General features: G+C 38.5%; 1 protein-coding gene across 2 annotated transcripts in view; it reads right to left on the reverse strand.

The window, feature by feature from the left end:
- BRAF (B-Raf proto-oncogene, serine/threonine kinase) overlaps positions 1-19091 on the reverse strand; it is a 71768-nt gene that overhangs the window by 19545 nt on the left and 33132 nt on the right. For both annotated transcript variants that reach the window (XM_072327159.1, XM_072327158.1), the window contains exons 4-9: positions 13462-13565; positions 12704-12806; positions 11358-11506; positions 10175-10294; positions 2490-2649; positions 886-922 (exon numbers count right to left, since the gene is read on the reverse strand). In XM_072327159.1, coding sequence (XP_072183260.1) covers positions 886-922; positions 2490-2649; positions 10175-10294; positions 11358-11506; positions 12704-12806; positions 13462-13565 — 673 coding nt within the window. The remainder of the gene's footprint in view (positions 1-885; positions 923-2489; positions 2650-10174; positions 10295-11357; positions 11507-12703; positions 12807-13461; positions 13566-19091) is intronic.

A 19091-nucleotide genomic window follows, 5' to 3' on the forward strand; every position in this document is an offset into this window, starting at 1 on the left:
AATTTTCTCAGGGCTGAAACAAGTTACAAGAAGTAGTAGATGACTGTGTCAATAACGTGGAGTTGGAAAATCTGCCACATGTCTACAAACCTTACTGTTTATTAGTAGTATATTCACAGGAATAAATACAGCATATAAGAAGCCCTCTCAGAACCTTGACAACCAGTGAGAAAAGTAACTTAACAGGCTTGTGCATAACATGTGAAGAAAAATTAAGCTATCTTCTGGCACTAGTTCTGGCTTAATTGTCAATTAGGGTTATATGTTACCAAAGCAAACATAAAGGGGCCTGGCTTTAACTTAAGGTCCTAACGACTTGGTTCCAAGATTAGCACAGGCATGCAGTATAGCAAAGCAGCATCTTCAGCAGGGGTAGAGGGGGAGAAGAACTGGAGCACATCATGCCGCTTAAGGATGCAGCAGTTCATATGGATGGTCCATCTACTGTGTTGATAATCTTCAAAGGAAACTACTGTTGTTTCCATAGGTGGGAATGTAACAACAGGCATAAAAATCTTTGAGAGCTGGAAAGCTGTAGCATAGCTGCGTGCAGCCATGTGAGTGAGCGAGTGTGTATGTGCGTGTATATGTGTGAGCGAAAGAGGGGAAAAAAAAAGAGTGCAGGATGATTTTAATACTAAAAGTATTACTTCAAAACTTTTTCTCCTCTTTCTGTCTCCCCCACTCCCAGAATGACTGGCAAATGACTCAAATCTTTGTCAGACAAATACTAATTTCATGGACAAGCAAATGCAAACTCATTTTTATATTCTAGTCATATTTTCCTTTGTGTCCGTGTTTTATAGAAGGAAGTAGAACAAAGGGAAAGGACAGAGAAACTGTATATTTAAATATAGCACAGTAGCTAGCTTAAACACCACTTACCTCCCTCTCCTCGTACACCCTGGTCTCTAATCAAGTCCTATTAAAAAAAAATAATAATTTGCATGTAAGTATTATCATTTACATTCCAGAATCAACTGAGAGCGATCCAAATGATAATCCATGACCTTATATGCTGGTCACAAAACAGAAGTTGTTTTCTATTCTGGCTTACTAACATCAGTGACTCCAAACTATTTATAACCATCATTAAACGTTTCCAAATCTCTTGCTTTAGAACGGCATCTCCCAGGAGTAAACTGAAACTAATAGCTCCCCCAAATCAATACTGATATAAAAATATTGATTTAAACATGCAGTTGGCCAAAAGGTACAAAGCAGTATCAAATCAAATGTTCTGGTTACAGTGTTCGTGATACAAATCATTTGAGTTGCCTTATCAGAAGCTGGGACACCAATTTTCTGTACTGAGGTAAGTCAGTCGAACGAGTTCTGCTTCATGCTTGTACCAACGCACTGCATTTGCATACCCAGATGTACTCTTCTCTTTTCAGAAATGACTAACTGCAAAAGATCTCCTTCACCTTCAATCCACTGTTAACTGAGTATCTTTTACCATATATCCAGACTATAAGTAACCAATACCAATGATTTTCTTAACACAAGAAAATTCCAATGGTTTCCTCCCCTGAGGTGCATTTTCACAATCAAGCTTTTTTTTTTTTTTTTCCTATTTAATGGCTGCATAATTAGTTGCACTACTGCTGAAAAGCACCCGTCCTGCCTCTCAGCTGCACCACTGCCATATGCAAATGTCTGGTAAGCTGCTTTCTTAATACACAGCTAACATTTCTCCTTTCACTCAACTCACATGTAAAAACAGATTTTGCGTCTCAATGTCCAGACAGACTTCAAGACCATTCACCTGACAAATGACACATTTTTAAACAGTGGATTCAAAGGGAAAATATAGGCTGTACAGATTAAGAAAATTAGAAAGAGACCCTCATGATCCAAATTGTGAACGATGCTAGCTGCTCTTATGTTTATTATCACCTATTATTGGTAAGTACTACAATTCAGCATGTGGAAAACATGTTAAGTGTAACAGCTTCTGAACACTCGCATTAATAAATACTGGGTTCGTAGAATGCTAACCAACACTCATTCAAACTGAGCTCAGATAAATGCAGTAATGTCACTTGTAATGTGAACTCTAAAAGAAACCACACCAAAAAACAAAACTCCCCTGCACGCCAAGACATTTACTTAATGCATACAATGGTCTGCAAGGATGCTTGCTGGTCTTTACATTCTTATTGCTGTACAGGTAGCAGCATGAGCCTTAAGACTAATAATAAAATAGAGAACAGAAGTAGCTTGTGGTAAAATGCTTTTTTGAAAACTAAAGGACTGAACTGTAAAAGGCAGCTCCTGTTTGTTGAGAAAGTTATTTGTATTCCTACAATAGCAAATTCCTCTCAATAGCAAAAACTTCTGCCTTGGAATCTATGAAGGTTCTGACAGACCAAGGATTAGCTTAAAAATAGAGTACTTGTGTGTGCACATGATATATTTAGCACCTTGATATTCATAAGGGAAACACCAAATCTGCTGTTCACTATCCAAATGTTATTAATACTTACATCAATATTGACTGGCTCGATTGTATTGATGTGAACATTGGGAGCTGAAGAGGATCGGTCACGTTGCCCAAACTGATTCCGATGGTCTTCATCTGCTGGTCGGAAGGGCTGTGGGATTGGAATGGATTTTGAAGGAGAAGGACTAGGGAGAATTGGTGGTCTGAGAAACAAAGTCAAGGAAAAAGAGGATTTAGGTCTACAAATGGCTTCAAATGCTGCATAGTGGGTGTGGTAAATCCTTTTCAACTATAGTAACACATACATAAAAAACAGCTGGTCTAAAGGCCTGCATAAAAACAATTTATAATGAATGGTCTCTGCTCCCCTAGGATCAATTGCAACAACTCTCTGCTGCACAAACTATCTAATTACATCGCTGCAAAGTGTTCCAAGTTCAAAAAACAAAACAAATCCTAACACACCATATCTAACTAGTAATATTAATTCCTGATCTAAAACAATTAATATAGCTCAACATGCACTGCAGATATTGAAACTCTCTAGTTTCTTCACTTCAAAGTTAATGCAATACAATCTTTATGACAGCATCTCTTTCAGAAAGAAAAATGTTTAACATCTCATGCCAATATTGAAATCAAATTATGTCATAAAAATCATATGGATGGGATTACTGTGCAATGAAGAAAGCTGATTAAATAGTTGATTAATAAATAAATGATACTGTGGCCAATGCATTAATAATAATTGATGTTAAAAATAAATATGTCACCTGTTCACCTAAGGTTTTAGGAAATAAGCTTGAATATTGAAACATCCCCAACATTACAGTACTACAGTTTGGCAACAGAAGAGATTTCACTTCAAAGATCAGTGTTCAGACTATACAGACAAGTTTTCTGAAGTAACACAACTGCTATCAGTCATGAATGTAGATACAAGTCTATTTAGTATAATTAACCAATACATTAATAGACAAAACATCCACACACTCTCTTTGTTGTTGTTGTTGTTCACAAGAAGGCAAAATATCACTTATTTGGTTACCTTGTTACTTGGGTAAAGTAGAATAAGTAGGCATTTATCTCTTACTCAGATCAAGTTTGATCACTTTTAATTCCCATCATTCAATTTAATGGATATAAGTTGAACAAGAAATCTGTCACCTTCTTCAGAAAAAAAAACATACTTAAAATATATTTCATAGTTGATAATGAGGTTTTAGAATTTATACAAAATGCAACTCCTAACAGAGTAACAGAGTAGTCCCTCAGCTGTTAAACTACTCATGGGTTACCATGCCCACGTAGGCAATGCCCACAGGGAGAAGCTTCAGAAATAAACCATAGGGCAGCCTGCTGCAACAAGAAGCCATGGCGCTGTCTTCTGTATGTAAATGGTCCCTGGCCTCTCCAAAGATTTTCAGGGGCAACCAACATTTTAAACAGCATCCCTAATGTTTATTCCAAAACAAATATGCTTTACAGGAGTCTATTACCTATCTGCCATCTTACATAGTTTGGCATCAATCTCAGAACTCAGTACCTGCCATATTTCCTTCCCAGCCTACAGTCTCACTATCAAGAATGGTCTCACTCTCAAGATCACTATCAATCAAATACAACACTTGCCAATGAATTCAGGTGACAGTGTAGTAAGCCTTACAATAAAATACATAGCTATCTCCTGCTCAAACCTCCTGAGGAGTTTGAAATAGTGAAACCAAGGAAAACGTGTAACAACAAACACCAGATCATTGTATTAAGGTTGACTATATGAGAGAGCGTTTAAGCTCTGCTGCGCAACTAGAACAGCAATAATTAGAGTTGCTGTGATTCTGACTTAGCCAAGGGAGATAAAAAAAAGCCCAAAACAATTTCAGAAATGTTGTTTCAATTAAATCTTCCTCTGAGTCATAAATGGTCATCTGCTAAAAGAATCCACAAATACGCCAGTGTTTCTGGACACAGGTCATCAAGCCTACCACACTGCTAACACAGATAGCACGCCACATCATATCATGTTTTAAAAACAAATTGAATATCTTTTTCTACTTATGGAATTCTGGAGGCAGGCCAGATCTTTAGGAAAAAACCTACAGTCTGATAAAGAGCTCTCTTCTTTAGCTTTGCTGTTACTGGGAAGATAGGCACAAATGAATCAAGACACAGTCATGTACGCTACCTATACAACCAGGATTTCATTATTGGGTGTTTTTGGGAACACTAAAATGCAGAATGTTTTTTGCTAAATGTAGACATTGCTTTAAAAAGGTAACTAGTGAAGAGGAAGACAGAAAAAGTTTGTTAGCAAGGGTGGCGTAATGAGACCACAAGCTTGGGAGGGATTATCAGCAGCCTCCTCCTGTGTGCAGTAAAGGCAGTATCTTGATCTGCCTCTATATTACAGGAGAGGCATCATCGCAAGGCATACAGTGATCCTCCTAGATATCATAAGCCCATGCTTACATAGGCTAACTTAATTGTTGCAGGAGAATGGAAGGGACAAAGCAAAAAAGAATGGCTATTTTAATTTGTAAGAGGGTGCTCTAGACAAGTTACGATGCTAGATCTGCAGGCTGTGTTGAAGGATTAAGTGCCAGCAAACAAACCAGGGAAAGAAAACAAGAAGAAAACCAACTAGAGCACAGCTCTGCAAAGCACTGTTCACTGGAAGCAGGCCACTGGCTTAGAGAAGCAGATAAGTTTAAATACGAGGATCTGAGTTTCTGTTGCTCCTGCAGCCTCTGAAGCAGTTGGCAGCCAACTCCCTTGCTAGAAGAGAGCTACAAATAAGAAGGTCAATATTCGGACTTATTGAAAAGGTTATACCATACTTTCTTCCAGCCACTTAAGTGTGGGCATTCCTGTAACAAATGACTCTCAGCTTCCCAGGCAACAAGCTAATAGAGCTGTCAAAATGAGACCTTCTAAAAAAATAAATTATAACCTTTCTTGGCAGTACGACAGAATGTACCTTTTCCTTAGAACGTGGATTTGGGATAAGCACATTGTTCCCTTCCTTTTTATCAGGAGGGAACAAAGAGGTTTTGTCACTAGACGAAAGTAAGCCTAAATTACCTAACTGGAGCTGCTAATTACAGACAGGTGCAGCTTTTTACCCTTTATCAATGATAGCAAATGTCAATACGTCCACAGATTCACTGTCCTACAAAACTGGGTCCCCTGGCAAAAACAAGGGTAACTGAAAAGTGTCCACACATTCTACTTTACGTATAACAAACTCACATAGGATTATACACAGCATCTCTCTTATATCTTAGAACTTACAAACTAGTGCTCTTCAAGAATATGAAAGAATTTAATACAAATGACCCTTGATTTTCTTTCACTCGCTTTCCATGTACTCAAGAGCTGGTCTACTCAGGAAAGATTTTTCTCAAAAAGAGATTTTGGTTTGAATTTTTGTTTTGCTGTAGTTAGACAAAGATCCTGATTGAAAATTCACATTAACACAGTTTCAGTCGTAGTGTATGTGCCACTTCCCTTGTGGAATGACAGCACTGCTACTGGAAAAGGATCGTTCACCCAGGAGACTGCATCCTTACCAGAAACTATTATAAGTCAAAGTGCATGTGGGACTACCACAGCATTTACATCACAGTACAGGCTTTGTCTTTTGTTACGACTGTTAATGAGGAACACTGTGCACTTCCATTTTTAAATAGTTCCTACGCAAGTAACAATCTGGAATAAAACAATATTTCAGCTACACTAGCAACAGTCATGGGACAGATCTTCAACAGGCAAAGCTTCAGATGGACTAGTGCACTTTTTAATATCATGATAACTTGTCCTCAAGCATGTCACTTTGTAGGTGTAAAATCTAATGATCACAATGGTATGCATTCATACTCGGCTTTGAGTCCAGACCAGAGCTTCGCAATGTTTTTGTAAAACTTCTGACAGCTGCATCTACAAGAGGCTATCCAGAGGACCCACAGAGCTGTCACTAGTCCTCCAAGCCAGGTCTCAGGTCACTTCCATGCTCTTGCAAATGAAGTTTTGAGGATCAACAGGTTTCCCCCACTTGCTGCACAGAACAAAGATGAACTGTTTAAGGATTCTAATACCAAGCCTTTCCTGCTCATCAAGGCAGCATATCACGTTTGACATCATAGGAAGTTTGCTAACAGTTATATGGAGTGGCTTAGAAAAGGTCTGGTGGCAAAAACCATTCTTTTACACAGTAAAGCAGCTTCAAAATGGCATGGTAATACTAAAGTGCAATCTCGAAAGAACGTATCTTTGTTTTGTTGGCTTTTCAGAAGCCTTTCTAGACATTTAAATATCTTCAGCTGAGGCAGAATGATCAGTGAACATTTGGAAGACAGAAAGGAAAGCAGAGGTGTTTAATCATAGGTTAGAGTCTGCTTTAAGGCAGGAGCTGGCAAGCCTCCAAGAACAGTGCACCAGACAGTCCCCTCTTCCTTCTTCAAATGTAGAACATTAATGATGAAGTGTTGTTTGTCAGTGAGCGAAGACTGAGCCAACTGCTCACCAGCAGCATCCTACCTCAAGCAAAGCAGAAACTTCCGGCTTCTATCAAGTCCAGCCTGCCTCCGTGCTACTCAGGTCTGATCATACAGCCCACCACCCCCTCATTCTACAAGTTACTTACCCTGCCATAATATCTGCCTCATGGGTTTGCTGAGTTTTGCCCAACTTCACAACATCTGAGAGAATAGATGGAAGTAGAAAAAGACAACTTTGGAATATTTTGAACAGCTAATCTCTCTCCTATTCATTTATATATAAGATCCAATGAACTGGATTCGGAGAAATTCAGTGCTCATGTTTTACGAGCATAGATGCAGAAGAAACTTTATGATAGTGGAATGAATAAAATGAATACAGTTTATTATATAGTTTATGTACTTCAATTTTATTACAAATGGCTATCACCAGGGACACCTACACTTCAATAGTTCTTTCCAGTTAAGTCCGGATTATGACTAAAACGTCTGCTTGGGCACAACACAACAGTGCAAATTGAAAGAACAAAAATGGAACAGAAGACCTGATGTGGAGGCTGGACACGCTTTTGTAAAGGGTTCAGAAATGTGCAAGCAAGACTGTATGTGCTCCCTTATCTTGGGGTGGAACATCTGCCTATTCCTTACATTTGGAGGAATGGAAGGCTACAGGACTGGATTGATTTAGGATGTTACATGTGAATGAAGTGCAACAAAGTTCTCCAGAACATTTATCAGCTTTTGCACCATGTCCAACGTTCTTTTCCTGTATGTCCCTTTCTCTTCACAACTTCTCCATTTGATCCCTTGTCCACTTCTCAGCATGTCAAACATGCTCTGCTCTTGAGCTTGCCTTGCAACACGAACTCTTCCTTTCTTTGGACACCTTCCTCCTGCTGGAATCCCTTCACAAGGCTAAAGATGAAGGATGTTTGCCTCCTCTTTCCTCAGGTTTACCAAAGAATTAGTATCATCCCTTCCTCTGTGGGCTGAGCCATGCTATAAGAACAGAGAAATTGAAGGAGCAGTTATTAAACTAGTAACAGTGTTAATAAAGCACTAGATTTTCATATTTTCAGTCCCACTGCACAACTCTAAGTAATTTCACTATTTTACTCTCTTCCCAGTAAAGACAACCTCGAATATCAGACGTTGATTTTAGTTCGGCTGCTGCCCCATGTTGTACTCTTTAACAAAAATCGCATCTATGATTTTGTAGAGAAGGCCAGTATTTGTTCTTTACACTTAAAAAATAATCACTGAAATTAGTATTTCCACAATTACATCCCCAAAAAAGCAGAGAAGTATTATTAAAGAATAAAAAAAAGATAACTGGAGAAATGCACAGACAGTCTATATGCTCATCCAGTAGTGTCTGAGTTGCTTCTGGAAAGAAAACAGTACCAACACAAATGATTGGGGAAAAAATGCATGTCTTTGTAACATGCACACTACTTTTTAAACAACTCATAATCATCAACCATTTTCAAAAGAACGTGAAGGCATTCTGCAGGCCTTTTTATGTTTTAACAACAAACTGTACAGCAGAGGAAAAAAAACAGAAAGGTGTGGAGCTAGAAACTGTTAACAGCTCCTGCAACCACAACTATTTACAGATACAGGAGCCTTAAAGAACACAACAAAATATCTTAAAGCAAACACAACAAAAACCTGTTATAATCTAAATCAGCAAGTAAATTTAACTTCTCAAATAGAAAACTAAAATCATTTCAAAACCTGAAGGTATTAATCATCATTTATTTCACTTTTTCCGTTCAGTTTTTATTTCACAAAACTAAGACTGTGTGTATAAATTAAAGTAATTCACCCTGTTGTGTCCTTACGAACCAGTTAGAAATTATAATTGTAAGGGCAGAGGAAACTGTAAAGCAGGAAAATTTAACATATACAACAGTACTAGGACTGGTGATGTATAGTTCCTTTGGTCTTCACGTGTGTTTAACACATTTGGTGCAACCAAGCTTCATCACAGATTAATAATTCTGGCTTGGTTTTAATTTCAGATGTATCATGACAGTGCCAAAGCATGCTTAGCTTACAAGACTGTCTCAGCAGGCTTGCCCACAATCTGCTGTACTAACCTACAGTATATAAGGACAGTATTTCACTATATAGAAGAGGCAATTCCAACATTTTTCTGAAACTTCACAACTTACTACAGAAAAGAATATTGTCTTTCTGTCTACTTACCAAATGAAGTTCCTTCTGCAGCGCTGTCAATCTATATCCTGGGAGGTATCATCTTTGAGCTTTCATAAAATAGTCTCAGCTGTTCAGGGAATTTTTCTTCCAATCAGAGTCCTCAAGTGCTTGTGCAGCTTCCAACTGTGTTTCTGCTTTAGTCAGGCACAATGCTCAGTATTCCAAGACAGCCTCTCTGCCAAATTCAGTTCATCTCCACAGAGTACCACATGTCCTAGGAGCATTTTCCTGAAGGCTTTTGTCTCTGGTGCTTTAATAAATTCTCATCACGATTCTTGACTTTGATACACATCCATGAATTGATCTCTCCTGGAGATCTGTTCCACTCTCTAATGTTGGCAGTCAATGATCTCTTAACTACTAGGATCACAACCTGAACATGATCCATTACCTTTTCACAGAGAAAAGAGCCAGAATCTTTGTTGGAAATAAAGGGGATGGAGGCTGTAATCAATTTGAGGAGTCTAATTTTACAAAATCTGGATTTGCAAACAGATACTCTTGGAACATCCCAATATCTAAATAGGAGGACACAGTGTGTGTGTAAAAAAGCACCTTGACTTGGAACCTACGCATATCAATCTTGTAGTGCTGCGGCTTATTCTGAAACAGAGGTTGGTCACTCCAAGGCAAATAAATTATAACTTCATTGCACAAACTAAACAAATCTGTAAAGAAAGCGTTTTTAGTTTGCACTGATTTGAAGAATGAAATCTTTCCAGTTTAGACCAGGTCTCTGCTGCCGTAGAGAAGAATTCTCTTTATCAGGTAAGGCCCCAGTTCTACAAACACTTAAGCACACGCTTAATTTCAGTTTGAATATTAATATATGTCATTCAAGTGAATGAAAACATTCACTTCTTTGAAGTTAAGCACAAGTTGATGTATTTGCATGACAAGCAAGCTTACAAAAAAAAATGTAGAGATGGTTGCAGAGCAGTATTTTGAAAGATTCTAAGCATACAATACTGAAATGATGTGGTATTAAAGAGCAGGAATAAGGTCATACCCAACAGAATCTGATGGGGGCACTGAGGGGTACGATCCTGATGCTGGGGTAGTCTCTCCTAAGGTGGTCTCCTCCTGCGATATGGGGTGATGTTCAAAGAACTTGGAGACAAACAGCAAACTGTGAGGCAAAAACAAAACAAAAACAACCGAACTTGTGCAAAACCCAGAAGATTCCACAACACTCAAGAGACTGGAAAAAAATTTATAATCCAGCACCGATTAAATTCTAATTGTTAAAAATGAAGTCTACGCTTACACCTTACCCTCAAAGTTATTAAAAAATAGAATTATTTACTTGACAAAGGATCAAAAGATCACACCTTGAAGGTATATTTTCAGAAAGTAATTTTTTAATCTCTTAGTTGAAATTCTAAACATCTGGTTCCTTGAGAATATACAACTTACACACTGAAGACCTAGTCTGACTGTTTGACTGATGCATTGCCAAAATCAAATGTCAAAAAAACAACACCACCAAGTTAAGTATGGGTAAACTATGTTATCCATAAGCCTTGATCACACCTTCTAGAGGTGCCTCAGGAAAGAGCTGTAAATATCAACATAAGCAAAAAATTAAATACATGTTTGAAGGAAAAACTAGCATTTTAAGTGATTGTTTTAAATTAAAGACTTCTTAGCCTCTGCTCAGACTTTGTCAAAGGCTTATACAAATCAATAATTCAATTCAAGAACACAGGAACACTTGGGGCATGTTCTTTTATGCTTATACTTAGGCAAACTTGAATAGATTTATATTCGATTGCAATGAGATCAAGTTAAATTCACACCTCTCAACAATTTTTTTCAGGTTGAAGAAAATAAATCCGCATCTAAACATTTAAACAAGGCCCTAGCCATCACATAATAAAGAACCAGTTTTGATTAAGAATTACATCCGTGAACAATGAGAAGTCTGTCTCAAGTGGTCAAGTGCTCAGCCACTCTATTCATGCTTCAAAGAAAGCATTTCATAGACCAGCAAAAAATAAATAAATATATGAACTGGTTGTCTGAACCAGCATTGACAGAACATGAATTAAGCAGTCTCCAAAAGACAGTTGAACTCCTATATTTTTTCAGGCACCTCCTCTGACTTCCTGAATTACAGATTTAACATAAGGAATAACTGAGCTATTAGCTTAATAGACGGCTCAACTTGAAAACAAAATACGATTACTTACTCGAGTTGGTCGTAATTAACACACATCAGTGGCACTTCTGTACTACAGCGCTGGTGAAATTTGTAGCCACATGTCTGGCATCGGAATCCCTGGAAAAGCAGCTTTCGACAGAAGTCGCAGAACGCTAACGTGAAGAATGTTTTTCGTACCTATGTTGTCAAAAAGAATAATTAGATAAAAGCCTATACTAGGCTTACAGAAGAATATTTCTTCTACCTGCCTCAAATACAGACCTCTTTTTTTGACAGTGAGACTAAAATTTTATATATTAAAACAAAAAAGCTGTCTCTGAAATTAACTTCATTGCATTTGAACTGTTCTTGAAATCAATACATCAGTAGTCCTAACAAAAACAGCAACAAATCTGAAGAAAAATGGTGTATTATCACGCTAAAGACAAACATTCAGAATTCAACTGGAAACAACCTGTAACAACGAAAACTGATGAAGGATTATCCTCTGACTTTTCCAGGAGCTAAGTGATATTTCTATCTAATGTCTACAGCACTGGAAATACACGGATGGCTTGTAGCTACGATTTCTCATTGAAAACATTAAGATTGAAAGAGGGATAAATTATAGGGAAAAAAAATCTTTAGTTTCATTTTCAAATTCAGCAATATTTGACACATAAATACGTATTTGAGTCGTATTACTACGCCTAATAAACAAGATTTTAGAAGGACATTCAGAGATGTTATATGTTCTAAACTTTAGCTAGCCAATGCCAAATTAGCTTGAGTAAAACAGCTTAAGGTGCTCGCACAATAGAGTTTTGGTTATTCACTTATTTATTTAAATAAAAGGTCGGTCTTCTCAATGTGAGAAGCACTGTTTTCAGTATTTTTTATGGAGCTGGAATGGTGTAGATGGATTCTGTTTAGCACCTTCCATTTACTTGGTGCCTTATCAGGTCAAAACATATTTGTGCACTAGCATCACTGGTGATGTCAGCACTGCTCTGGGAATAGTTAGTTCATTAGTTAATTGCTGCTGCAGAGTCAGCACAGAGGCCCAGAATACATTTTATAGATACAGCAATACGAAAATAGTAGATTATTATTACAGCTCTGCAATGCAGTGCTGATTTTAAATCACTACATTTATACATTTTAGAGGGTATATTCCATCTAAATTTGAAAGTTTTAAGGGATATCAAGTACCCTTTATCAGCACTTATTTCAATTACAATTATAACTACATAACACAAGCTACTGTGATTAAAAACTTCTGCAATCCCACCACTTCCCAAAGATACAAAACACAACTCAAGGTAATTCATTTGAATTCGGAAGTACAAAGTTGGCTTAATTCAACTCAACATTTCATTGAAAAAAGGTACATACAAAATTGTGTGTTGTGAGTGGCACATTCTCCAAGACCTCCACATGTAACTCCTCTCCGGTTAGCCAGGAAATGTCAGTGTCCCAGCCAATTGGCTTCTTCTCTCTGAAGCATAAATAAGGCTGTCATTAGCACGAGCACACAAACCCCTGTAGGTCTCTGGAAGTTTACTATCCATTCTCTAACTGCAGGAAACTTTACAGACAAGACACTAAGTTCATCACACACCAAGTATATCTTCCCCAGACTAAGATCATAAAAGAAATTCACTTCTTTTTTTCCAGCTACATTCAGTAGTGGCTGACTTGATTCCCAGTGACATACACCTTTCTGATCAAATGAAGCGTGTGTGAAACTACCTGTCCCCAAAGAGACTACTAATTTTGCGCAGTAAAACAATCTAATAACTTTTTAGGGTAGGAAACTAAACATTCAGCTAAGGTTACATATAACCAGATCAAAGAAAACAAAAAACTTTACAGAACTTATTTTATACTTGCTCAGCTAGCCTGAATTTGAGTTTTGCCAGTCTATTAGGACATATTACACTGCATTTCACCTATCCTTGAGGGAATTAAATCATTTTCTCGGAGTCTGTCATTCTTTCAGACATGTTCATAAGGTACAAATTATTTTAGTGCAAAGTATAATATAATTCTGAACTTTGAAAACAGCTTCAATGAAGTTGGATAGAAGCGGCCATGCTGAATAACGCCAGCAAGAAATTTTAAGAGCAAAAACCACCACACACAAACCATACCCATCCTGTATTCTGTAAACAGCACAGCATTCTGGAATAAGACCTCTCATCATCAGAGCTTTCTTGAGGCTGTCTCGGACTGTCACCCCACATCTTGCCGGAACCTACATGCCAAATAAGTAAGAAAGGAATTAGAACAAATTCCAACTTCTCAAACTGATGCAAACATTTTGATGCTCTAGCGTTAGAACCTACTTCATTACGTTTTAAAGAACATTAGGTAAGAATTCCTCAACCTCCTTCATACTGTTTTACTGGTGACTAGTATATAAACAGTCTCAGCTCAGCTAGAACTGAAAACAAGCTCTGCATTTCTACTATAGCTTTGAATGAAATCTTGACCCACCTCTAAAAGATGACCTTCCAACTCTCTTTACCTTGAAGAAAGTAGATACAGCACACAGCTAATAACTATGTATATGTATGAAAAAATTCAGGCCAAGCTGCAAGATTAAGTAGGGCAACATGCCAAAAGGGAGTTAAAGTGAAAGAACTAACAGCTTGGACTGCCCTCCAAAAAAACATAATGAACATTTTATTTTTGAAATAGAAGATAAGCACGCAAATCAGAGAACACTATCACCTGAGACAGGCAGACCAACACCTCTGTATTTGCAACTCTACACATATTTCCCGTTTTTCTCCCTTCATTATTCCCAGTGTTGCCACCAGGAACAAGGAAGTGATCCTCCCTCCGTACTCAGCTCTGGTGAGGCCGCACCTCGAGTGCAGCATTCAGTTTTGGGCGCCTCACTACAAGACAGACATTGAGGCCATGGTGCAAGTCCAGAGAAAGGCAACAGAGCTGTGAGGGGTCTGGAGCACAGGTCTGATGGGGAGCTGCTGAGGGAACTGGGATTATTTAATCTGGAGAAGAGGAGGCTCTGGGGAAACCTTATCGCTGTCTACAGTAATCTGAAGGGAGGTTGTGGAGAGGTGGGGGTCAGCCTCTTCCCCTGTGTAACTGGTGATAGGATGAGAACAAAGGGGAGGTTTGGGTTGGACATAGGGAAAAACCTTTTCTCCAGAAGAACAGTCAGGTGCTGGAATGGGCTGCCCAGGAAAGTGGTGGAGTCAGCATTGCGGGAGGTGCTGAAGAAACGCTTAGGTGTTCTACTGAGGGACACAATTTAGTGGGGAATACTGGTGATAGGTGGATGGTTGGACTGGATGATCTTGGAGGTCTTTTCCAACCTTGGTGATTCTATGATTCTATGTGAAGAAAAGCATTCCTCTCTTCTGTTTCATTATTTGAAAACAGTGGATGGATGGAGACGTGCACTAGAGCTAGCCAAACAAAGAACTGGAAACTATGCAAAGTAAAGATGCTTTTTCTTGTCTCTATTCTTAGTTGTAAGAATCACTTATAGGATCATTTCAGTTCATATATACCCAACAGCCTTTCCTAAACTCACACACAGCATGACATACCTAAAGCACAGAAAAGCCCACAGCTCTGACAAACCAAAAAAGTCTGTATGAACACCTGAGACTCAATTATAGCTTAGAGAAGCCTAAGCCAGAGCCCTGGTAGCCAAAAGAAGGCTCTTAATCAGCTTCAGCTGGCTTTGGATCAGAGCCGAGTTTTTGCTCCTTGCACTTAAATTTCCATGAGTACTTAGGTACCATATGTCCTACTTAAGGATGACAGTGAAAAGCAGCAGCCTATTTCAAGTAGCTTTGTGAATACCATTTGAGGTTACACTATATATTGCATTCTTAGAACTCAAACAAATGCTTTCTCAGAACAGACAACTTATAGGAATATTTTGCTTCACATTCCTCCTCCCATTAGTAAGACAGACATTCTTACGTGGCATTTGGGCCTTCCATATTATCAACATGTAAATATTTAAATCAAAATTTCTATCAACTCATTGGAAAAACCATCCTATAACACACTGCTTCATTATCTTAAACTGACTTTGCTTTATGTAGACCATTAATAAAATCATGTATTAAGACAACCTAAACAACTCCTTCCCATCCTATAAATTAACATTGTGGCTTTCAACCACTTGCAGAAATGGGTCGCTTCTCCAGCATAAAGTACCCGTGGATGTTACTAAGCACAGATATAACAGGAAGCCTGGAGCTCCTATTACTGTCAATATTGTCAACAATCCATTTTAAGCAACAGAGGACTGGAACTGACATCTCCACCAACTTACCCGTTCTCATTGAAACTAACTGCTTGTAACATATTTCTCCCTGCTTCCAACATACATATTTACAAACAGAAAGTAAGCATTTTTACAAAAATCTTGGAGGATTTCAGATGAATGCTCCAGCCTTCCACATGACAGGACCAACCAAGAACCATCTCCACCCAACAAAGGTGTTCTTCAGCTTGGGGGTATTTTCCCTGTAAATACAGGTCTTGCTGGATTGAGGTCGAAGTTCCACAGAAGCCTCAAGTTTATCCTTCCAGCACCCACACTTATTTCACCGTGAATATCCACCCACAGTGGTCAAAGAAGAAATACAAATACAGAGAGGGTGACAGATTGACTAAGAGAAAAAAGGAGAATCTGTTTACATGGATGGGTAGGGACAGGACAAGAGGGAATGGTTTTAAGCTGAGACAGGGGAGGTTTAGGTTAGATATTCTGAGGAAGTTTTTCACTCAGAGGGTGGTGACGCATTGGAACAGGTTGCCCAAGGAGGTTGTGGACCCCCATCCCTGGAGGCATTCAAGGCCAGGCTGGATGTGGCTCTGGGCAGCCTGGTCTGGTGGCTGGAAACCCTGCACATAGCAGGGGAGTTGAAACGGTATGATCATTGTGGTCCTTTTCAATCCAGGCCATCCTATGATTCTATGAACACGTAGAGGCAGGAAAGCAGCTGATCATGACAGGGAAATAGAAGAAGGGAGGCAGGACAACTCAAAAACTGGTCAGGAAAAAAGCACATCTAAATTGGGAGATGGGATTGGCATCGGTAGATTAGTAGGAAACAACCAGTAAGATGGAAGGAAGACAGACTGAACGGCTTAATGAAGCAGAGGAAGGGAAACAAAAATAAGATTAACTACTATGTAGGGAAGAGCTGTTTAAAACATCTGGGACAACACTGGGAGCACATACAGAAGCAGCAGCTTTCATGACATGATTAAGAAAAAAAAACTCAGTTTGGACAAGGAACACGGTGGTAAAAAAAAAAAAAAAAGGAAAAAAGAACAAAAAGAAAAAGAAAAAAAAAGAGAAAAAGGAAAAAAAAAAAAAGAAGAAGAAAAAAAAAAAGATGCCTACAGGAAGTGTTAGAAATAATCAGAGAGGGGGAAAAACTCTAGCTTAGGAAGAGAACCTCCAAGAATTAAGTGTAAGAAGAAACCAGGGTAGTAAAATGCAGAGCTGGGTAAGGGCAAGGAGAAAATGCCCAGCGGCAGAAGAGCAACTAGCATTAAAAACAGGAGGAAGAGAAAAAGATAAAGAATCATCTGCTCGTTAGAAGACATATTCTTCCTCCAGCACTAAAGGAAATAAAAGCCATCCCACATTAAGAAGAGCATGCTGCAGCACCTTGGGAAACAAACGGCTGCATCAGGAATTTGAAGAGCTCCAATTCTATCAATAAATTACACTGGTGTAAATAATGCCACCTCAGGCAGCTTTTTATTAATTTGAGTTGAAAACAAGATTATGACATTACAGGCTTCCTTTTAAGAGATCATTAAGATCAGAAAGGTATGCTATAAAAATTCAGGTAGCACGAAAGTTGCCCACAGCTAAGCAAACATGACAGGATGATGAAAAAAGCATGCATTAACTATCTCCCTTGCTTATCATTCACTGTTCCTCAGTATCACTGTCCCGAGTTCCTTCCATTAAATTCTGAACCATATTTAGGCATCTTGCAGTCAGAATCATAGCCAGAACATTTGTTCTCTTCACTGCCATTTACAAAGAAGATCTAGCTAGAAAACAGTGTTTTAATTACTCTTAAAACCATCAGGATCCTGAGTCAGCATAACATTTAGAACATTCTCTCATAGAGCTCATGAGCAAAGAAACAGAAGGCTAAAGAACTAGGTACTTGAATAAATCTCTCTATTATTGATTAATCATTTTCCCAGACTGGAACAGTGTGGTCCATCACCATCTGTGCATGTAGCCCTCCAGCCCCCTCTTACAGTCCACACCACAGACTGCAGCGAAGCAGAAATCTCACTGTGCAAAGAAGGCACATCAAAACCTTCCTTCCATGCCCCCCCCCCACCCCCCAATCTCTTCTCACACTCAAATGGGAAAAATTATGTACCATGAAAGTGATATGACTCCATTTTAAGAAACCAGCTGAACTCTTTCCTTCACCCAATGGACAGACAGGAAATCCAGAGTGGTTGTTTGGGAGCGGCAGCCATCTGCGTGCCAGCCAAGGGGCCCCAGTGGACTTCCAGTTCTTTCAATGGATTTTGATAGGCTTCCCATAGACTGCTTTGACCAAATCACAGTGGCACTTTCTTTTTTAATTTGGTTTTTTGTGTGTGTGTGTGTGTGATAAAAATTGTTCCCTGTGATAAAGCTTTTGATCTGTTCCAATATATACTTCCTTATTTCTGTAATCCAGTAAACTGGACAATATTTGTGTTTTGTTGCATCAAATAAAGAATGCTTAATACGTCAAATCCTTTTTTGTCCATGTCCATTCATTATCTTTTTATCCCTTTATCTTGTAACTAAGAGAATCCAGATGTTTCACATCACTTACCTCTTAGGAAATCACACTAGTTCTAGTTAGGGGACCTGGGTCCAACTTTTAACTGTTGAGGGTTTCTTTAAGTTATTCAAACTTCTAATGTTTGTAAGTCAGAACAGGTTGATTTATTTTAAGAAAAAGCTGAACAGCTGATTTGGCAAACTGTTTTTCAGAAATGAACACCATGGGCTATACAAAGCTAAGGAATAGCAACAAAGCTGCCAATATGGACAGCAATATGTATTAACTGCATAGCTTACTAATACACCACAGACAGTAATCTACTCATGCACCTTGAATTAGGCAAGTAGTGATTCAGGAGGACATCAAAACGTGCACAATTTTGCAAATATGAAGTCCCAAAGAAATGAACAAAAATGATTCTGGTGCCTCCAAAAATCTTCAAGCCAATTTTGCCACATAAAGAGAGTGAACAGAACCACAGCACTTAATTTCCTTTATTGTCCTCATGTAAACTACTTCCATGGACAGTAAGTATTCCTAAAACTATTGCTGATATGCATTTAACACTGCATCCACAAGCATTTAAGGAATGCATAATACATTTCTTTCTGTAAATCAGGTCATTCCTGACTCAGTAAGAAATTCAGGGCTACATCCTTAAATAACTCTTACATCACTCACGCAACATCAGAGCAGAAACTCAAGCCATAACCTCACTAACTTAAAAATGCTTCCTTACTCTAGTGCGGCTTCCAATATTTTATAACAACAGAGACCAGCAAGCACTTCAAAATCAAAACGAAGGTATTCTCTGACAGTGGGCAGGCTGTGCAGCTCCAAACAGCATTACAACTCTCAAAACTAGTTTGCCTATTCAGTTTTTTCCTCAGCTTAGTGCGATATTTCTGTTCACTCCCATCAAGTGCTATGCATTACGATACCTTAGAGTTTCACAAAGATTCTCAACA

This window comes from Excalfactoria chinensis, chromosome 1 (genome assembly GCF_039878825.1).
Source record: "Excalfactoria chinensis isolate bCotChi1 chromosome 1, bCotChi1.hap2, whole genome shotgun sequence".
NCBI classification, from domain to species: Eukaryota; Metazoa; Chordata; class Aves; order Galliformes; family Phasianidae; genus Excalfactoria; species Excalfactoria chinensis.